The sequence below is a fragment of the Ischnura elegans genome, chromosome X (assembly GCF_921293095.1).
Source record: "Ischnura elegans chromosome X, ioIscEleg1.1, whole genome shotgun sequence".
NCBI classification, from domain to species: domain Eukaryota; kingdom Metazoa; phylum Arthropoda; class Insecta; order Odonata; family Coenagrionidae; genus Ischnura; species Ischnura elegans.
The window spans coordinates 107,678,526-107,702,418 of NC_060259.1; the positions used below are offsets into that span (position 1 = coordinate 107,678,526).

At 37.5% G+C, this 23,893-nt stretch overlaps 1 protein-coding gene across 1 annotated transcript in view; it reads right to left on the reverse strand.

Moving 5' to 3' along the window:
• Nucleotides 1-23,147, reverse strand: part of LOC124171925 (plastin-2) — a 156,526-nt gene extending 133,379 nt beyond the window's left edge. The window contains exon 1 of the mRNA XM_046551352.1: nucleotides 22,996-23,147. Coding sequence (XP_046407308.1) covers nucleotides 22,996-23,070 — 75 coding nt within the window. The 5' untranslated portion in view covers nucleotides 23,071-23,147. The remainder of the gene's footprint in view (nucleotides 1-22,995) is intronic.
• Nucleotides 23,148-23,893: the final 746 nt, after the last annotated feature.

Genomic DNA, 23,893 nt, shown 5'->3' on the forward strand with positions numbered 1-23,893 from the left:
TAATAACTTCCCAGTAGTCGGAATGAATTTATTCCCGATATTGAAAAAAAACATCATTCAATCATTGATTATCTTTCATGATAGAATTAAAAAACCCTCAAATGCTTGCCAAGAGAGACAAGCAAGAAATAGAACATAATCAGAAAAATCCACTATCGCCGTAAGGTCGATTACTCGCAAATAAAAAATAGGAGGGATACTGGTCATCCTAACTCAGTCTGAAAAATCTCAGTACTGCCGGCGTAAAATATAAATAAAAAATTACTTTACGAGAGAAGTCTTCAATAGAGCCACCACATACGCTTATAAATAATCCTCACGTACGCTATCTACCACTGTCAATTCCACCAAAACAGATTTTTTTAATTGTCCCCTTAGGTATAACACATGCAAGAGATGACATTAAGGAGCGTTGGCCTGCCTGCTAGTCCCGATCAAGGTACGCATTTGAAAAAAAATATCGGTAGCACAAATTGAATAAAAAGCACTTTAACCGCTGACGATGAAAATAGGTGGAAGAGAACGAGAAACAAGTAGTCTTTAAATAATACATTAACTAAAAAGGATTCAACCATGATGTTACAATTTACCATACCGTGATCTCATGGCTTATATTAGCGATTAAACTGGACCAATATGTTGGTATAAGGAAAATAATAAAGGAATTCAAATCGGAGTATTGAAAAGGGAAAAGTATTTATCTGCTACCATCATGCAGTATTATTGTCAAATTATACAGAATAATCAAGCGTGATGGAGTGATTTGAAATAAAACACGATTATCGTAGAAAATTGCAAGCGTTAAATTCAATAAAATGTCATAGTTAAGCTTATTTTCGATGATCATAGAAATTTGATGTGCTTAAGACGTAAATGATCAATAAACTGAAAGTAATGTAATACGAGTGATTACCTAGTAATCTTGATTCATTGCGATTACTGTCGAGTGCAGAAAGATAGCAAGTTTATCCTCTGAGGAATTTTACTAAATATGCTTATCATTCCTTGATCGAGAACGAAAGAAGATTTCAACACCATTGGACAATTACAACTGATGATCAGTTGGACTACGAATTCATATGAGAGCCTTGAAACACACTGATAAGATAATGACAAAGCCCTTGGAGAAATATAACCGATTACAAGTGCTTTGTTTGCCATTTAGCAGGCTATCCTACTAGGTGAACATCCCAATCACTAATGATATACGATAAATATATATCGTTATATAAAAAATATATCACGATACGGCCGAGGCAGAGGCGTAAAATTAACCCGACTATGATTGCCGAACTGCCATGAATAAGTTACCTATCTCCTCAATGGCCATATTTCACGTATCTAGCTATAGTGCACTTCCCGTACTAGACGTAGAGCGCTAATTAGAGGACAGAGGCTGCGAAGGAAAGGTAACTATAGAATCCGCCGTAACATATGCACACCACACGAACATAAAAATGTTACACATACTAACAAATTATGCTTCAACATCCATGCAAAGGCAAAACCCTTACTACTACTACTACTCATGAAGGCAATCTACCAAAAAAAGCTGGAACTCACTAAACATACTGTTAGAAATACTAAAGAAATTCACGAACTTGTATTAAGGAATACATAAGTCACTACACTACGCTACAAGTCAACCAACCTATTTGCTCTAAGTTCTAACGCAGTCGTTATAGTCTCTCATTGATCGAGGGAAAAAACGACATTTTGAATCCATCGGTTTTGCAGTCTCTCTAATTTTATTTACATGATCTCACCTGCCGTGGTATGTTGGCGTTCGTAAGATATGGCCAACTTCGTCGGAAAAAACACTATAAGGCACTTTGAACAGCAAAAAGGACATGGAGCGCAGAGCGTCAGGCGCATTAAGGAGTGTGGGCACCTCACTCATTGTAGGTTGACTGCAATCTTCCGCTCCAGTCTCGCGTACGCATAGGTCCACAAGCATTATGAGAGGATTCTCTGCGCTTTACAATTACTCTTTGCTTACAAGAGCGGCAAGTTAGAATTAACCTCAAGGGACGGCGATGGAGAATTTGTCAAAGACTCCAATGATTCATGTCTCCATCGACCAAATAATGCTCTTCATACTCATAAGATCGTGATAATGAGCAAAATCGACCAGTATGACAAAAGTGATAGTCAAACCGTCGCATATTCTGGTCTCTCCGTTCTAGTTCCAATCTTCCATTCCCTAGGATAAGTTAATAGGAATTCTATCCCCAGCCAAGAGCCAAAAATCTGAATATGGGATTGCGTCCTCTGAAAGGGGTAAGTATGCTGAAGATGGAGACGAAGCGCTTCCGTGAATAGAGCCAATGAGGAAATGTCATTTACCCAGGCCTTGCCGGATTCATTCATGGACTATCACTCGCCGACGGTTTAACAGCAGCCTTAACAGTCATTTTTGGTCGCTGCTTTTATACATCAATGACGTGATCTCTCATAGAATCAGGAGCGGCATTTTCAGCTCCAGCAAAAAATAATGAGGTGGTATTTTCTTTCGGCACAAATGCTTGCTATATTCTGACTTAATAATATTTTAGCCAATCGAAAGACAATACTTGGGCAGCCACTTTAAAGAATATTTATTGATGAAAAAGGTATTCAAATATTGATCAAAGAGGAAAAATCTGTTTAGAATAGGATTATGCGATTACATTTCAATTGGGGGTTCCCAACCATAGGGGTGCCTCACCTTCGAAGTCAACCGAGTTGTATGGCCCGTGATGGCCTCTCCCGATATCTAGGCCGAACTTTCCTCGGTTTGCTTCCCATTTCGATATACTGCCAGTTGGCATGACAAGAGCATAACAAGCATGAAAGTTCGTTGGCACCACGACGTAAAGAGCCCGCTGGAAACCGAGCGCAAGAGAGTCACCGAATAATTGAACAATTGTGAGCATACACCGACAACAGAGTAACTCGGACAGAAGCTAATACATACGAAATATGAATGCATACTGAAATACATCCAAAAACACGCTATGGACGAAATAAAATAAACAGGCTACGAATATCATAAGATGGGAAAACGCACTGAAGTGAGCAGTGCAAGTTAGAGAAAGCGAAGAAAGAGATTAAAGAGAATATATTTCACAAAAAATGCGAAAATAACGCTTTAAGATAAAACTCCGGAGTTCGCGGATCTTGACCGCGGATTTCACGGATGAAGGGACAAAGGGTTAATACAAAGCACTGTCACAAAACTACAGCTTTCCTCTGAAGTTAGAAATACAATTCTGAGCAGTATAACATTCCGTAGAAAAAATAAAATGCAATAAAAGTGAATTCGATGAGCATTTTTTTCCAATAAGAGTTCCAGAAAGTTATAATAAGAAGACGAGTCACTTCATTAAAACTTTATCATTCATAGAAAACGTTTCATACGTAAAACTTACTTCATCATTTTCCTCGTTCTTTACCGAGAGAGACTAGACTCATGAAATGCGCCCCTTGGCTCAGTCTTAAGTTCTAAATATTTGACTCCAGAACCTTAGCTGAAGGATTGGCTGTGTCGCCCATCTTCGCATGGTTCTCCAGAGAACAGTTCCCAAGAAAAGTCCGAACGATAACATAAAAAACTCTAAAGAAAGCTAAGCATTAACGACCTAAATATATCTCTAAGACAATTACGAGAAGAGTTACAAAAAATGTGACTCGGGGCACGCATTTCGGAAGGACAACATGAGAACGCCCATTCATTGCGAAGTTTTAATTCCCGCTTGGGGGTATTTCTGTTGAGGGGCAAACGCCTCATTACATACATTTGGAGCGACACCCGAGACCGTGGTTATGCTGAACACCATCATTTGTTTGGTGTGAAATGACTCGTGCTAACAAAAAAAACATATTTACATTCTTCATGGATTACACATATAAGGTTAAGCTATGGAAACTGAAATCGAAGGAAGGCAGAGCTCGGAATATCGAGAGAGTGCGACGAACCAAACAGCCACGAAGGTATGCGCACTTCAATGCAGCCGCCTGAAGATAACCCGATGCACACACACACACACACATGGTTAAAAATCTTTCAATTTCGTTCCCTGCCAGAACCATAACAGAGAACATTAAATTGATTGAGATGCCCCAGGCAAGTGGTTCTGCCAATAATATCGCCTCAATCAGGTAAGTGTGGTGGGTCGAGTGTTGGCTTTTCACCCTGTGGCCTCAGGATCAAATCCTGGTTGTGGCAGAGGTTTTTCACAGACTGCCCCATCCCTGCTCGAGTGCTTTCTGGAGGGCGCTTCCAGTAGAGCACTCCGCCCCTCGGATGGCACGTAAATCCGCGGTCCCCTATCGACACCGATAAAGGCCGCAACGGTGAATGATCATTTGAAAGATCTTTCGAAAGATCATTCGAATGATATTCATTCGCCGGTACCGCTATACACGGTGAATGATTTCGGCGAATTTTCTGCGCAGAAATGATGCGCACTGGTGCGACTATCGATAGTGTATTTCGATTCTAACGATATTTCCGACCGTTTCTGAACACATGATTTGTTTTGGAAGTCGCAGACGACGGAATGATTCGTTTACATGTGCTCTTCAATATACTTTTGTATTGCTTAGTCTTTCGGTGGGGTATGACGTACTAAGTAATGAGAGGAATTAGAACGGTACGAAGTGATAGCGGAAAACCACTATATTAAATCGTGCGTTATGTGATCCCGTAACGAATTATATAATAAGTTGTTTTCGCTGCAGAGCAATGATAATTATGCTTCAAGATAGTGCGCTCTAGAACATGATCATAAGGAAACTTACTCTTCAAATGGCTATCCGAAGTCTTTTCCGTTCCGATTCAGTAAATTATAAAGTAAGTGAAAAAATAATTTGGGGCAAAACTGCACGTTGTTTCTCGCTCAGAAAAATCCTACCTTATGGAGACGAGTCCCGTATTGACGCCGCAGAGCCCAGCTCCAATAAAAAAACAAAATAAGCTTAAAGCAAGGGCTCCACAAGGGTGAAGGCCGGTCGACAATGAGTTTTTATGTTTGGGGTCCCTTCGGGTGCACAGCCTTCACAATGCAGTCGAACAAAGGTCATTCCTGTGCGAGAGAAGAAAAGTAGCTGGAAGAGAAAAAAGGAAGGGACTTGCTCTATTTTCGAAGGAGTGCGCTTCAGCATCCTCATACTTTCTACAATGAAGTTGGCTCAGTGTTTTCTCTGTGTTGTCTCATTGCTTGCTATTTCCCCATTAGCTTAAGGCTACGAATGCTCTCAAGATATCTTGTGGGATATTGTGCGCAATTACAGTTTAAGGGTTTATCAGTACCTAAATTATTTACCACAGAGAATTCACTGTTCTTTAAATATCGATGCAGGGGAAGAAAGTGGACTGTGACATTCATGGGCTATTTTATGGGGTTTGCTCCTTGACTTATAGACAACCCTGTGAGATTGTGACTTCCCATTTTTATTGTGAAATTACCCCGGACTATTATTCTTTACGCTAGTTACGGAACATACGAAAGGGCACATAAGCCTCGCATACGCACTGCATAGTAAATGATGTTTCTAACACTTGTGAAATTGTTGCGAAATTGAAATTAATAATAATTAATAATAATATATTCTTCCATGCATACATATTTTTTACAGATTATTACATCCATTCAAGGAAGTAAGGAAGCCTCTAAGGCAATAGGCCTGTGTTTAGGCTAACTTCAAATTTCATAAATTGCGGAAATGATAACACATACAACCAAAATACACAATACCTTGAGAAAAAAAACATTATGTGCGTAATAATATAATAACAGAGCTGACCGTAAGATGAGATACAACTTGTAATGTACAACACATATGAAGCCTAGGGTATTTTCTGCAATATACCGACCCTTTACCATAACTTTTCGATGTCATTATCCATTTTTTTATCAACCTTTTGTAATTACCAAATTTTATTTGGTAGCATATTATACAATTTTGGTCCCATATACAAAAAAAACCTTTTATAAATCGTTAAATTAGGCTTGTGCAAATTCATTGTGAAATGAAAGCGAGCTGCTAATAAAGTATGGGTAGCCGTCACAATAAAAATTCTATTGGAGGCGTCAAGCTTAAATAGCTATAACTCGTACCTTAAAGTTAAAAGAGGAGATGGAGAGAGAAGTTTGAATACATGTTTACATTCCAACGGCATCACATCTTGAAGTCAATGGTGCAAGCTGAGACGGGATATATATTATGGTGGTGCGAAAAAACTCAAGTTCCAAATTTCGTGTCGTAATAGTGCGGAAAAGTTGCGATACGTTAGTACAAGAAAAAAAAAAAGAATTATTAAAATCGGACGTCATCTTCCGATCCCGCAAAGCACCTGAAAAAATGACAAAAATGAAAAAAACTGGTTTTTTTTTCGTTGTAAAAAAATTAAATTAAATTAATATCTTTTAACGCTGTAGCAAAAAATGATTACAAATAGCATAGGTTATTATTTATATATGCATATTTATGACTTTTAACTGTTATTACCGATCGCACAAGATCAATAAAAATGTATAAATTTCGCAATTTAGCCGGTTTTTCAGAGTTGTGTCATAATAACTTAAGGTAATATTTTAGTCTAAAATACATGTTTGATTATGCAGCTCTTCCTTTGTTTATATATTATTTAATAATATTTAAACAACCCAGAACTCACCGCGGAGAGGTGGCTGCACTTAGAGTTCTACCCACACCCTCCATTCATCCAACCAATGAGGGTTACTGCTTCTACGATATTTAAATTTTTTGTCCTTCTTTTAAATTTTAACTTTTGAAAACTACTTTGTACTACGATTTAGTGGTAAGGTCTGGCATAATGGACCTTGATTTGAATTAGCCCTAATAAATCCATCACTGGATCGATAGCCACAAAGCTTAAGGGATGCCTCCGTTACCAATTTCACACACGGCTCCATTACTTGCGTTTGATATGGGAAGTTATAATGTCCCAATCTTGTTTATCGCCAGATTCAATGAAAGAAGCTATTTTTTCATTAGTAATTATTCTCATAGGAAGAGGTGGAGTAGAAAGTTTGACTACATTCCAGTCAATCAATTCTATATGGTCAGTTATTTAGAAGTTCGTGGTAGGAGTAATGAAGTTTACGATAGGTTTGCCTTTTGGTTAAGTCTGTCGGGCTTTAAATACTCTTTTTAGCCCTAGCTCTCTAATGTGCCTTCTGTAATCAAAAACCATCGCCATTAACACATTCTCTTCGTGATCAAAGTTAGAGTTCCGTTCAATAACAGGGAAAACTACTTTCTTTTAATATCCAGGTATGTATCGAGAGGTTTCCTTTGCTCTGTTCACACGGGCCATCTAGCATGTGAAAATGGTCCAGTATCCCGGTTTGCTAAGTCATTTGGAAAGTCGCCACTTGTGATTGCTTGACTGATGTCAATAAGGTATCTTTGGTCCTTGCTCAAAATTTATCTATCAACTTGTAGAATTTCACATTCAATTGTTTGGAAATGCAGTTTGGAAGCTTTCCATAACCATTCATATTAGTCCAATTGGCCCAATAAATGATTTTTGGCCACTTGTTTCACCATCTAAATACTGAAAAATATGACAAAAGTAATTCAATGAAATGAAGTAACCCAACTGCCCACTGCAGCGGGTGTCATTGGTGTTTTACGAGCTTTCTAATAGTGCAACCTTTCCATCTAATGTTGATGCTCGTGCCATCACAGCAAACTAACTCTAAGAACTCTAATGATACTCCTTGATCAGAGAGATAAGATAGTATGGAGACCACTATATCTTTAGCAGACCCGGAGCTTGGAGAAACATAACTCAAATACACAAAATCCGGTTCTTTTATTAGAGAATGGTGTTCCGCTATAACTGTCCGACAGTACTCCTTCGATTCAATCATTTCTATGACTATGGTATTGTCTACCCTTCCGTCAAAGTATAACCGAGTAGCTCACCTAAATCAAGATGGATTTGCTGTAAATCGCTTATAATATTTTTCTTTTCCCTTTTAATTCTACATCGGTCAATGAACTTAGAAGTATATTCTTCAGTTATAACTCCAATGTCTACAAGTGCACTTGATGCTATAGCAGCAGCTGTACGGTGAGACACCCTTATCATCGTATTGATCACAATGAAAAGTTGTACTTTGGAATTTTACCCTCATTTGCCATTATGATTTATATATTTTTGGATGTACTAGGCATGTAATCTTCCTAGTCAACAAATTTCTCCTTGATTGTTGAACTTCGCGTTGCGTCATTTAAAACCTCAACATCTTCACTTTCGGTTTCAATAAGGTTAACATGCTGACTTTTTAAAGTGTAATTTTGCCTTTCAATTCTAGTGGTCAGTTTTATTGTCATTTTTGATCTAAAGAGCTAATTAAAACTTCTCAAAAATTATCCTCAAGTAATTATTACAAAACTCTGAAAAATAGGCGAAATTGCAAAATTTATACATTTTTAATGATCTTGTGTGATCGGTAATAACAGTTAAAAGCCATAAATATGTATATATAAATAAAAACCTATGCTATTTGTAATCATTTTTTGCTACAGCGTTAAATGATATTAATTTAATTTAATTTTTTTACAACGAAAAAAAAAACAATTTTTTTCATTTTTGTCATTTTTTCAGGTGCTTTGCGGGATCGGAAGATGACGTCCGATTTTAATAATTCTTTTTTTGTTCTTCTTGTATTAACGCATCGCAACTTTTCCGCACTATTACGACACGAAATTTGGAACTTGAGTTTTTTCGCACCACCCTAATATATATTGAAGAGGAAGAATATCCTACGCTCGTCTACACTATAAACTCCGGTATACATAAAACCATAACGTTGTCACTAAAGGTTAAACTGATTGAAGATTAGGGAAATATACATATTACATCATATGCGGGCTAAGTCTTAGTATTCCTTACTTCAAGTCATATGGCTTCTAAAACGTGGAACTGTGCCCAACAGGATAGAGAGCATAGAAACATTCGGGAGAAAACTGCAGGAGAAGAATATGTCATGTTCGCTTACATTACTCACTCCTGCCTACTTCCTCCAACAGTGGTACCTACAGTGAAACATTCTCGATCATAAGATACTTCAGGTAAGTAAGGGGTTCCAGCACACGGGCCTAGCGATTGCCAAGCATATAACTCTCCATAAAAATCCTAAACCCGGATCTTGAAAAGAAAGCCCTGATGCGACCGAGCCACAAATATCCGACATATCTCATTAACCGATAAAACTAACCGATCGCATAGATAATTGTGTGGGTAAAGAGCTAGTGTTCAGGAGATATGGCTATAAACACATGGGCAATAAACTACTCTGCCTAGTGACCGAGGCCAAGAAGTACGACACGATTCTTGGAATCAATAATAGCCACGGATTTAATGAACAATGAATCTGATGGTGGGCGATCACGAAGGAAGTGTGCAGAATGAACCGCATAACAGACATTCAGCGGATATAATATTCTAATTCCCTGAGGGTTCTAAAGTACTCAGATAAGTATTATAGCACCCGTTAATTCGTTGTACTCGATCATGCAGAAGAATACATGGGTAAGCGGCTGTATTCACGGAGGAACCCGTATTCTGGGAGCCCAGCGGACCTCGATTTTTATTTTCCCCTTAAGTTATCCAGGCAAATATCAGGACGGTATCACACTCCACTTTTTTGGCGACACTTTCCATTGAGATCCAACAAAATCTTCATATTGCACTGATCCCAGCCACCCAAATTTTTGGCGGGAGATTGGGCACAGTCGTAGCAGAAAATCTCGTTTCTTGGAGAACGTGCACACCAATATGAATTCGTGTAGCCGGCCTGACTCGAAGACGAGAGCGGAGAGGGAATTGGGAGGGGGAAGGAACAATCGGAGATCATACTGGAATTACGACTTCAGTCCAATGTCACGAGTTTTACTCATCAATTATCAACCGTTCGGGTTTAGTCACTGTTACATCCATTACTAAAATACATTATTATAATTTATCTTTTTAACACAACTGAGTCTGAAGAAGATCCTGAAGGAAAGGTTGAAGATAAATTTTTACGAGCAACTACGTACTGCATATTTATAATGGAAAATATTTTATGACAAAAAACTCATTTAAAGGTTTTCAGGCGTAAATTTAAACGATACATGATTTAACCGGACGATTCTTTATGTTTCATCGGCAAACCATATTTTGAATTCTGCTCTACGCAATCAAAACAAATAATTCGTGGCCAATGAAAACATTAATGCAGTGAAAAAAGCCACTACGCTCAAATAGTGCATGGGCCACCAACCGCGCAAAAATATTACAAGGGTCATGTAAAAAACACCGCAGAAGATGTTGCAAAGCTCCAGTAAATTACTTTTGCATGCAACTACTGCCAGCCATCACGATTTTGAGTAATCAATAGGAGTGATGAAATAATAAAAGCATTGAAGAAAGGAATTGGGTAAAAAATCATTCCTAACTCAACAATGTGCGATCCTTCATGATTACACTTGGTTAAAATTATAACAGCGAATTTCCTTTAAAAAATATAAAAATGCATTATATGCTACCAATTTTTACAATTTTACATCTTCAGGCAAAAAATTATCATTTTCAAAGCTGGAAAGTCAGTAAGAGTTTTGTGCCAAGAGATGATGTGCCTACTGTCAAAAGCTGTATCAAATAAAGAGCATTTTCATATTTTTAGAGAAGCTTGAGGATGTATTTTTTACTATTTATTTTATGCTGACTGAATTAAACTACGACCACGGAGTCAGGTCACATGGCCGTTTAAGAGACAGCTGATCGGTAAAGACCTTAGAATACGGTTGAGACACCCCTTACGACATAAATATTTGACGGCTTTTGTTTACACTAGGTGATTGGGTAGACATCGACAATCTCCCATTATTTAATTGAAAATACGAGAATATTTCGCACAAATTTTGTTCGTATCTTCATTAAATTTCTTACTTTTCCACAATTCATCAACCTTGAAAACTTATGCTAGGTAACTTTAAATGACTACTTTTACGCTCCGATTAACATCTTCTGCGTCCAGTGACCTATTAAGTGGAATGCGATTAATAATCACTTTTATGATTATTTGACGTATTTTTTTGCTTGTATTACTGCCATTGCTCTTTTATTATTATGCACATTCCTAGCTATAGCACGACAATCCTTTGCACTCGGATTTCCTCCTTTATGCATGCGTTAGCATTGATACCCTCACTATGGAATGGTTATCACTTTAAGTAATTCCACGGATTAATATTACATCTTAAACGATTTTTACCGAAATCTTACTAATTGGAATGTACTAACTCATACTTTTTATTCCAACGTAGCGTCAGGTACAAACAGTGCGACAAAGCGCGATGTATTAGAAAAAAACGGAAAGTGTTTCGATAGAGGCGATTCAAGCTCAAATAAAAAATAGCTGCACAGGTAATGGATTCTTAATCATTTAGGAGATTTGAGACCAATTGTGATTCTTAATAATTTAATTTGAGTAAGGACGGGTAATAATACCTTCCAAGGGAAATACCCACTCGTTATCCATGTTTACACAGCACCGTAAGCCTAAGATGGCAGCCACAATTTGAAGATGATAATTGCATACTTTCCATCAAAATATTATGCATTTTACTACCTTAACTATATTAAATTGCGAATAGTTTATTGTGTTGTATTGTACTTCAGTTTTAGTAATATTTTGTCCTACAAAATAACACAAGCAGGACCGGATGATCGAGGCCACAAATCTCAGGACCTGAGATTTGATTGACGATAGTAGTTGATATTATGCTTTAAATAGTATTTTATAATAGCGCAAAAAAATTATTTTCCAGGTACTTTATATTAAATTCTGCAAAGCGATATCTGAGGACAATTTCAGCTTCCCAATCCGGGTGACGGTAACGACGAAGAAGGATTAAGTCGGGTAGTAAATGAAGTTGAGAAACACTTCGCGAGAAGTGCACTACTTCACAGAGAATATAATTTTTATACTTATATGTACATTTCAAAAAGGCTGTAACATATCAAGGCTCTTGGCATTATTTAATTGCGGCTGAACATACAAATCCCCAAGGCCTTTGCCTATAATCGTATATCGTGCGTCATTTGTTTTCAATACAGAGAAGAAACATAATTCCTCATTCGTTGCACAGCTTAAATTAAAAACAGTAAAATGTGTTATTGTTTTATTAGAACTCAGGTTTTCATAAAAATGTACAAAACAATAAATTATCTTACAATTAAAAATCTTTAGGGCTACCCATTCCACTATGCCTCGACGGAAGGGGCTCATGATCCAGCGCTACCCATTGGTCGAAGTTTCGAATGACCAAACAATGTAATTCGGCATCCGTGACATTAAAATAAGAAAAAAGAGCGATGACGACAAATTACACAATGGTTATGCGTTGCGATTTAATTAACAAAATATATTACACCAATGTATTTCGCCCTTCCAATGTATTTCGCAGCCTAATGCCGTCGCCTGGTTTCTCTCCACCCTTCATTCCCTCATTTTGCTCATACATATCACACCCGTCGCCTCCTACAAGCACCAAAACCAATTGGAACGAACCCGTGAACCGAAACTTTTACGCCTGATATACTGGCTGAGCTATATATATTTCTTCTAGATTGGTAGTTCCCAAGCGCGGAAGATGAGCGCACAGGCCAAGTGACCACGCCTACACCACCACTGGACACTCGCGGTGACATTTCATTCATTTACATTAGGCGGCACCCTAAGCCTCTGATGGTAGCCATCATTTGGAGATGATAATTGCACACTTCCTATCTAAATATTATGAATTTTACTATGATTACTATGCTACAACGCGCATAATTTATTGCGTTGATTGTTTCATTTATTATTCGTGTGTCCGATGGTATAGTATCCCATAGAGTCAGTAGACTCACCTCCTTCCCAATTTTTTACGTTTATTACAGCATTCCACTACCCTCGAAACCGCTAGTCCGAGAGCCCGCACCTCTAGTTGGTCCAAGGTGGCCACGGATTCCTTCACCCGCCCTTCCCTTAAGGCTTTTACGTAAGTAGACCTCTGATTACGTAGAATAACTGATGCTTACAACCCATTAACTTCGGGTGATTAGTGTATCACCCGTGTTACAGAGAGACAAAAATACAACACCCGCATTTAGATCCAGAATCTCTATTTTCAATTAAAAATTACTGATTATAGCACATTCACTGCACGCCCCCTGACCATAAATGATCAAACACTGCATTTCGAAAGAATAATGGGAAGCCACACCGACCACAGCGAACCGAAAGCAAAACCTTAACTCACCCTCTCTCGAATGATGCAACATAACAATATTAAGCACAAGGCATTCATCCATGCCCACGAGTGGGTTGACGCCGCAAAGAGTGCCACTGACAATTTAACTTGGAGGTGCGCTAGTGAAACTGTACTTGGGCATTCACAGGGATAAGATTATATTTTAAATTCAATAAAATACATTTGTAAAAATTAATGAAGGATGGCAATCGTTATGAATGTAGAAATGAACGTTAAAAAAATTCGGGAAGGAGGTAAATCAACTGACTCAATGGTATGCGTAAGATATACCAACGGACACATTAACGAACAATAAAAATATTACGAATTAGAACCTCATTCGTCTCATACCAAAAATGCTAGCTGCAGCCGCACAGACGTGTACTGCGAATGCTTGTCTAACGCTGAAAAACCAAGTACGATGACTGAAAAATTATGTAAAGAGCATTCTCACCGCTTACGAAGCGGTTTATGACTGCAAAACCAAAAAGTGACAATTCAGATATAAACAATGGAACAATTTTAATTCGGATAAATGAAATAATTCCACTTTCGGGAGCACCCTTTCAAACAAAAGCGTCACATTGGATCGTGAAATATCACACTTCCATGGTTAACTCGGACCCACCCCGGTTAGTAAGGTCACGCACGGCCTCGCAACGCTTTCAATCTCTTTCGGTAACGCAGCCAACAGTAAACATTAAAAACCCATGAGTGAAGATCCCTTAAGCACACACAATTATTGGGCCTTATACCAGGTTCATAAGGAATGCCATCCACAAATCCAATGCCACTGAAACAAGGTGAAAGACAAAATTACAGGCAAGGTCTTTAAACAAGCAACATGAAAGGTAGCCGAGAAATGGCTTTCCAGCCCACGATGAAGGCATTAATACTGCTCCAAACGACAGCTACCTCACATGAGCAACCGCATAGCACTTCCATCGCTCTAGGACTTCATCCATTTCCGCGCATATGTCAGCCCGCGTTAAATACGCGATTCCTCGTCCTTAAATTACGAGGCGTACTCCGATTACTCAAGTCGCAAAATCGTTCCCTAAACGTTTTAAGCATTTCAATGCGCAGATGGTAATATAAAAAAATCAAAAGAAAAATATACACAGCGAAGAGAAAAAGTTAACTCAAAACGGGAGACGCCCATTACCCCAGCTATTGTAATAATTTCGGCCGACGGTAATAGCTTACAGATCATCTAAAACGCTCAATAACTGGGAAAATCATTGTATTTAGACGAAATTCGAAGGCTACGGGTCTTCCAACGGTGGCCCACCGATTACTGGAAATAATTCCACATCAACAGTAGCGAAATGTAAGTAGGGACTATAAGAAGGAAAACGACTGGGAGCAAATCCAATGAAGGACCGCTTCCATTAAAGCCACATACCCGAAAGAAAATGGTTTATCATTCTCAAAACGAGGAGGAAGAATAAAGTTGCAGACCTGGGGCCTTATTCAGGAACAAATCGGAAATGTCGCCTCGACAATGATAAGCCGTCGAGGCGACAATGTCGAGGATCAGGAAATCGCGTTCCGTGCTATTCACGAAGCGAAAATCGAGGACTCGATGACTTTAGAAGGTGGGCGAAATTCACGCTTGTGACGTCATGGATTATCGAGGGATTGATATTCGATGCTCTTCTTTTTCCCAAGACTTCTCGCTCGAACTTCAATTAGATTCCGAATAGAGAAGTAAGTTTGAATGTTTTTCCGCTGATATTCAATGATTAGGGAAACCAATTGAAACACATTTTCATAGATTTTGGGTAAATGGTTAATTATTTCAAATATAATAATTGGGGTAGTTATTATAAACTAGTATCGACGTACAATTTTTCAAATATAAGAAAATGATGCGTGTTATTTAACATTCTCAACCCAATGCTTGATAATTATTGCGAACTTTACCGTAACATTGTATATTGCAAGCATCAACGATTTTCCTAAACTGCAAAGTAATAGAATAAGTTCTTCCACAAGGTTTTAGGTAAATATGTGGACCTAATTCCCAATATATATTATACAGAATAAGACGTAGCGATATCATATGATAGTTGCTAACTAGCTCATTAGAACTAAAATTAGCTAAACATGTATTAAATGCACATTAATTAATGCATTTCACACGGTGAGAGTCGAGTGACAAGAGTATGTCTCCTAAAGGCACATCTAGCATAAGCAGAGGGAGATACTTCATATGGGAGCACCCAGTGGGAGTTCCAATTAACTCCTTTGAAATATTTGTGGTATCAACTGAATCCCACCAACTTCCATTCCAAATCCCTGTAAATTTTGAATTCATCGAAAGCCATGTATGTATTAGCACTTGCAAATACAATTACCAAGCACATTGAAATATAACCATTGGCTTCAACCTTAAAAACGTTCCCAGCAGTAGAGAATCATTCCCCTGCAGCCCTTCCTTACCCAAATCCTCCAAGTGTCATATAAGGGCCAGAGAAAGGAAGCTGCTATCTACAGCTTGTATGAAATATTAATTACAGATATAGTAGGTAAATAGGGGATAAAAATATCCCTAATTACTCGGCTGCTATTGCAATAATGTCATGTTGCCTTACAACTCATTAACAACCATTAGTTAATATTATTATGTATTCTGGTATCAATGCATAATCCAGGAACAATCCATGATTGAGTTATCAGAAAATACATGGCATTATAACAATTTTTTAAGGTACTGGGGGTAATAATTACATGAAAGACTTCAGATTATTATAGAACAAGGCTTTTATTTCTGCAGATGATTTTCCCAATTATAATAGGTATGACATCAAGGGAAAGGGCAGACCAGGGGTGCCGACTTGCAAAAAAAATTGGGGGGGCCCAAACCGGGGACCTTGCCCCAGTAAATTTTATAAGTAGTGAATTTTAAGTTTTTCAAACATTGTATAAGAGTCATATATTCAACATTAGCACCCTGATAACTCGAATGTCGATATCTGGACACTCCGGGGAAAATTGACTAGCCCGACACATTTTTTCCTCACATCTGTAACGAATTTTTGGGGGGGCTCGGGCCCCCTCAGACCCCATGGAGTCGGCGCCACTGGGGCAGAGCACAGCAAGGCATAGGTTACAGCTGTAACTAGTTTGGCAGACACTATGAAAGAAATATCAGTATATTTTATGATAGCCTGCCGCATAGAATAGGATGCCAGTGACAAGTGTAGGATTATAATTCAATATTGAATGTAATGCATCCAACTTAATGAAATGAAATCCCTCCACCACATTTTGTTCCCATTAAAATCACTATTTTAAAGTATTCCAAGGTAAAAGATTATGCCGGGAACAGGGTTGAATGTAGAATATCAATAAAATCACCAACAGGGAAGAGAGATTCTGAGGGCAGTGAAATATTTAACTGAGGCCTTTAACTGAGGTGTGGAAGGTTGTATATGATACCCATAGTCCACCATATTTCCACCTCAAGTGGGGAGGTGGGAAGGGACCATCTTTCTTCACTTGTGCTGGGACAGGTACTTCTCTACAAACGCAGATAGTCAAGCCCAGATGAAGTAATTAGTAGGCATCAAATATGATTCTTCATCACAAATTGCTCCTAGCTTTGGTGAGTGAAGAAGTATGCTATTCTTCTGAGGGACCCTTAGAGTTTTCAACTTTAATTGATGAGAGTAACTGAGTGGCCCATAAATAATGAATCTACCTGCATGTGGAAATAAGATAAATGAGTATAGAAGATTGATAAAATATATGTCATTATAAATTCATGTGACATAACATTGAAATTTACATTCATCTTTTAATCATGCAAGGCTAAATATTGATTTTTTTGTCACATACATAGCCAGAGGAGGGCCAACATTGATTTCATTTGTAAATATATCATTTGCTTCATTAAAATATTCTATATGCAAATGGTGTATTGTTGACAATATCAATCCCAATTTCTGCAAAAAGATAGTGCCTTAATGATCTAATAATAATGATAGCACCTTACCCTGGTATGACTATTCTGTAAGTTTTATGACTTCATTAGCATACCTGTATATCACATGCATTTCTCAAAAGTGTTTTTCAAACCCTTTGGTAAGTCTTCATTATCACATAATGACATATTTTAATGGCTATAGAGGCATCAGGCTCAAGATTTTACGAAATAAACTTTATGGTTGTTTTCTTATGTGTTCATTGTCCAAAAGAAAGCGATGTAAATGCAATGCATGAACAACTAATAAATATCCCTTGTAAAATATTCTTAAGTATGGTTTAACTAACAATCCATAATATTATTCTCTCTCGCCCATTGTGCCTCATGAATTAACTCTGTTTCTTGGATAATAGGGGGATTAGGAGTAGAGATGAGTTTATCATCTTCCTTTATATGCTGAGGGAGAGATATACTTCCTCTCACACATGTGTTATGTAGTATGCAACATGCTGTTATTATTCTACCAACCTTAGAGTAGAGCTATAGTGCAAAAGATGGTGTTTTAAAAGACATCTAAAGCGATTTTGAATTGCTCCAATACACCTCTCAACAGTGGATCGAGCTTTGCAGTGTAGAGCTTTGTGTTCGTGACACAAAATTAACTTCAACCTTTACAAAAGGCTGTACTAAAAGCAGCAATTTAATAGTTGTCTGTCCATAGTACTGTTAGAACTATATCATTCTATTATTTTTATGTAAGAATTGGTTGAAATAATCATCTATAATCAAGACTTACTCAATTACATGTTCTGACCTAACACCGCTCTCCAATACCCTCTCATATCATCGTGAGCTTCACTATGGCCCCAGACATATGAATCATGAGAGCTTCAAGAGAATCTTGAGACACAATTTAGTATCATGAGGTCACTATCACATAGATATAGAAAGGTGAACACTCATTTTATTCAAGTTGGTGAAAAAAATTATCTATATAATGAATTAATCCAGTACATAATGATCTGGGCATACAAAGATTAACTAACTGTTTTCAATCGGGTTACTTATTGAATGGGCGTACCCTTCTCTTCTATTTACATTTATGTGTTAGTATGTAGAAGGAGCCCTTATAGAAATATAAGTTCCATCAACAAAGCCAACTACCCCAGGGAACCTAGATTCTCTGTAATTCCTGTAAAATAATTGTGGTACATAAAATTTATCATGGTGTTACATTTAAAAAAAAAATCTAGATAGAGGAAGGAGTTAACATAATTTTCAAAGTATGAATTGTTACAGGCAAATTTTATGAGACTATATTAATCTACTCCATATAAATTACATAAACATGCTTTAACAGCAGTTTCTACCTCCTTACACTTTGAAAACATGTATCTCATATGACTTTACACTGGCACAAAGATCCCAGTAAATTTGCTCATTAAATAATTTTTACAAGATCATCAAAGTATTTGAACTAACTCTCGACTCATCTCCCTTCTTTCCTCTGCTCTCACTATAGGAAAGGTAGCCAATTTTGGCAACCATATTAAAGAAGTTAATAGCTTCAGTCAACTCATCCATAAAGCATCTTATTGAACTTTGGCTCAAACCTAAATACCTGTCACTGCCAGCTGACTTTTGATATGACCCTTGGCCATGAAAGTGGAGAGTGCAAAGTACCTACTTCATAAAGAAAATTGATTTGCTTACATTAAAAAATGTAGTTGCATCAGATATTAAAAAGAAGCTTAAAATTTCTTTGATAGTATATACATCCCCATAAAAGCTTCATCAGGCATTTCAAAAGGTACATATCCCCCTCTATTCCTTAAATTTCTTCTCTTCCTTAGCCAAATTAGAGCGATATCATCATCCATTAATTGCTACAGAGGTTCATGAAGGGTTTAATCAACTTTGAATGTTTAATCAACTTTGAATGTATCATCATTACTTTCAGCCTTCTCATAAGTTTGCAATAGATGGGAGCATGAAAAAATTATCAATATGCATGTCATGCAAGAACACTTATCATTTAGAACAAAAACTTATTATTCATAAATGAGTATCAATTTATCATCTAAGCATTCAAAAGTAAATAAAACCATCACTTATATTACATGATGTCACCCAAACAATATTCTTACTTGCCTATTGATGCATCCTGTAAACTATCCCTCTTACAATTACATAGTGCTTCAATATCTTTGTTTTTCTCATGCTAAATCTAATTTCTGATTCTAATGATAAGTCAGATCATATACCATTAAAAATAAAGCTCATATTTATATGTTACATGCATCGAGTGCATTGATTACATTCTTATCAAATAAAATATTCATCTTTCATCGTTAAAAACCTGTGCTAACGTTTATACTGTGATAACGTTTATTATGATTTCTGTTTCATCATTCAAAAGAGTGGTACTTACTCTCAAATGTTGCGAATCTTAATCTTTAGTAAAAACCTCTTAGTATGTAAGGGTATTCTTATCAATAACACTCCAGCGAATTTTATATAAAGCCTTAGCAATACCTACGGGTGACGCAAAAACATCTCACAATTATCGTCCCTTAATAGCTTAGGAAAGTGTTAGTGAAACGTAAACACTATAGGATTTATGATAAGGTACACGGTCATAAAAAATGCAACGTCAGGAAATTGATACACAATGAAAACAATAATTTATAGTCCACACGAAATCACAAGGTAGTACCAATCAAATGAAAGGCTATGCACAATATCATGAACGAATATTATGAACACAATTTGTAAAATTGTAATATCATACTACCCATATATACGTATAACGTACTTGGTACTCTATAAATGATGAAGTTCGAAGAGAATAACCACGCACTGTTAAATACAAACACATTCACAACCGTCATTTACATCTAAAAGTTGCTCCGATGTTGGCGAGCAAGCGTATAGGTAAAAAAAATAAGCCTCAATTAAGTAGTTCATTTTCTCAATTATACAACAGAGATTTTCCAGTATAGCTACAGCGATCACCGACAGCAGAAAACAGAGCTAACATACAACAGAATGAAGAACACGACCCCAAATAATAATCACAAAATCAACACGAGCGAACACAACCCAAAATCAGTTACCGGGAATTCATGAGTATTGCCTATCCCCAAAAATTTAGGGGTTGTAACATCCGCTATAAAAACATAGTTCTATTGTGACTCGTGGTGGCGAATATTTAATCACGATTCTTCACAGAAAATAACGGAAAGGCTAGTTCACAGGTGATAGCTCACAAAACAACCGTATGAAACTTCTGTTTTTGGAATAATCACATTATAAAATTATACAACTATACGTATCATTATATCTATTTTGCCTTCTTAAATATATGAAATAAGACCGTGATCACCGTCGTACGTACGTCAACTATTGAACTATGAACTTCTAAATACGCCAGCTGCAGTTGCACTCCTTGTAAATCGAGGATCAACAAGACTCGGAATAATTGTCGAGGCCTACGTCGCCTCGATATTTATTCCGTCTGGCGCGGCCTCGAAACGGCGACAATAAGCTTCGTGAATTGCAACTTACGGAAACGTCGAGGCTTGACCGTCGCCGCCTCGACATTGTCGAGGATTCGACAAAATCGAGGCCTTCGTGAATAAGGCCCCAGGGCACCATAAGATTTGATGAAATGAAAAGATTCCCACCCAGTAAAAAAGGAACGAAATGAGATTGTATCGCAGCCTTAGGTCGGCGACCCGCGGATAGTTGTGTCTCACGGACCAACATCATTTGCGTACCACTTCGCCGTATCATTAAGTACTCCCATTCCCACTCGAAACCGGTTTCAGAGTACGGAAAATAGCAGCAATGATACAATTAACGCGCAAGGGAAATGCAACGTGCGGCCATAACCAAGTAATAGTACATACCTTCCCCAAAAATAGAACATATAAAACATAACCAACATAAACCTTAAAACTAACCTCTAACAGCCTGATACCCACAGAAATGTCCGATTAAATTCACGGCGACCGAAAACACCTTCGAACCATTAATATTTATGATTAAAATTTGATCCACGCGCTCAAATTACACAACTTAAAACGGAGCATAGGAGGTACACGAAGGAAAGCACGTCCTTGCACAGCAATGTAGAAGTTAAAAATAATCGCACCCACCGGAAGTAAATAATATCCCAATTATGTGAGAGAGCCAGTATGAAATAGACCGCTAGGAATGCAGCTAGGTCACACTTATGATGGACAAATAGCCTTTTCTTAGACAAAACCAAACAGCAAGTCATTTCTAAAGAACATGGAGCGAAGATTCCCAAAATTTTTAACACTGAATTAATCGAACACTATCAATTTCTTGAATGAGGCAAACGATAACTTTATTCATGGACCATGGGAATTATTCGTGGTATCGGAGTTTACTTCCAAAATATGTTGCTCATGATTAGCGACAAAAATCCCGAGGATATTCACTCAAAAGTGGGAAGTTAACATTTCGGCCACGCCCTCCAACCGGCACCACAAATACAGGCATGCGTGTTGAACAGGTGTTTGCACGAGCCACATATACAACCAAATATCTACGAACAAAAGAATCATTTGATTATAAGCATAGTAACAGTCATAAAATCTATGAAGATATCTGAATGAAGTAGGCGCTATGGTAAAACCTTTTAAACGTGCCCATTGCAAATATGTTCGAAAAACAAGGGCATAAAAAAATTCAAATAATTTGGAAGAAAAATACCACCAATATAAAGGACATTCCAGTTACAGCATCATCGTCAGTGTTAACTACAGAACAAATATCACATATAAATGTCAACGAAAAAAGAGAGCGAGGGATTTCAGTGTTTGGCAGGAAATACATTATGGATGCAACCGAAAACATTTCATTACTTCAGCTCCTTAAGACCTGAGGCAGTAAAAAGCGAATAACAGGACTACATTTCGCCGCCATAAAAGCAGATTCACCATAAAAGCAGTTTAAACATGATAGTACCAAACATACCACTGTAATGTTCCTTGCAGTATTTTTACAAAGCTACAATCACTAATTAGTTAAGATATTTCAAGCAGAATATGAAGTCACAGTTTTCTGCAACTTAACCAGAAACCAAGAGCTTATTAGGACTGTAAAGGTTCTCCCCGTTGCAAGAATAGCTGGTGAACAAAAGTGAACTTCCAGGAACAGCAGCAGAAGCGATGGCCGGTTAGCAGTATACACGATCGCAATTTCTAGTAATTAGCCGCCCCTGCATCTACGAGAATTACTTGCTTATGATATTCTACACACACAAGGAAAATGTTTAATGCAACAGATAAATAAAAAAGCATAACATGTACTCATATAATACTTGAGAATATATTATCAGAGGCCAATCAAAGATATATCCGAATGAATTTGCATTTGTGGGAGAGTATATCCCATACGAAATGCAATCATAATTTATACCTATAATAATATATATTTTAAAGATGAAACCACAAAAGTAACAACACAATGGATTGCTGAATATTCATCCAGGAAAACACAAACTCGCCTCTCTTTTTCCATGAACTATACGTATCACTTAAGTTCCTGGAATCAACAACTAAGTTCTATACACCTAAAGAGCAAAACAGTTTTACAACCAAAACTTAGAATGAAGTTCTCATGAACTCACTGACGAACGATGCTGCAAGTTACAGTTGATGACTGACTCCATTGCGAGAGTTCAATACGATGGAATTCTTTAGATATAACGCGATTATCATGCAAACACTTACCTCAGAAAACTGCTCCTTAATTTCAGCCTTTTCTTCTGCACTCAATTTCCCAGCTTCAAAAATTCTGGACGCCATCTCGAACTTCAGCCTGAATTAGGTACCCTGAAGCCGACCACTCCAATCCGCTCGAATCAGACATGTAAAGGACGTAAAGGAAGTGTACGTAGTCACGTGACGAACTTGATATTCGTTCGTCATCACGGTTTTCCCGCCGTTGCTCGTCAACAACCTGTGGGAGTACTCAGAACTTTATTTTATTCATATCATGTTTCTAGTTCTCCTCTACCGTTTCTCTCAATTCATTTATGGTAAGTATTATACTATGCATACATTGGATCTCTCCTTTCCATTTCAAAACATAAATATTTTAGTTATTCATTTTCATACGAAATTGTTTTTTCAAGTTTCCAAATGAATTGTCAACCATAAAGTCGCCGTATAAAGAGTTAGATCGCGTTAAGAAAGTTCGAAGCAGTGCAGGTAACTTATGTCGTCCCAGATATCAGTTTATTTGACCCTGGGAGCAATTTATGTTAGTGTTTACTAATGATTTATCTGGAAGTCATTTCTTCTAAATCCATGTTAATTCTTCAAAGAGGCGCTGAAATTTGCTAATACTCGGTGAGGCAGGAAGTGGCATTTAATTTAATGAATGAGTTACTGCCGTCCAACCTCTTCTCACCGGATGCAGATCTTCTGTGGGTCCTTACTTTTCTGTGGTACTCCAACACGGAAGTCGGTTGTAATTAAAATGATAAGGAACAAGGTATCGGACGACCCCAGTCCAACGTTATATTCTTTTATTCAGTGGCGTAACTAGGAATATGCTTTGGGGGGGATGGGATGGCCTGGGGTGGCGACCTCCCCAAATGAATTGTCAACCATAAAGTCGCCGTAT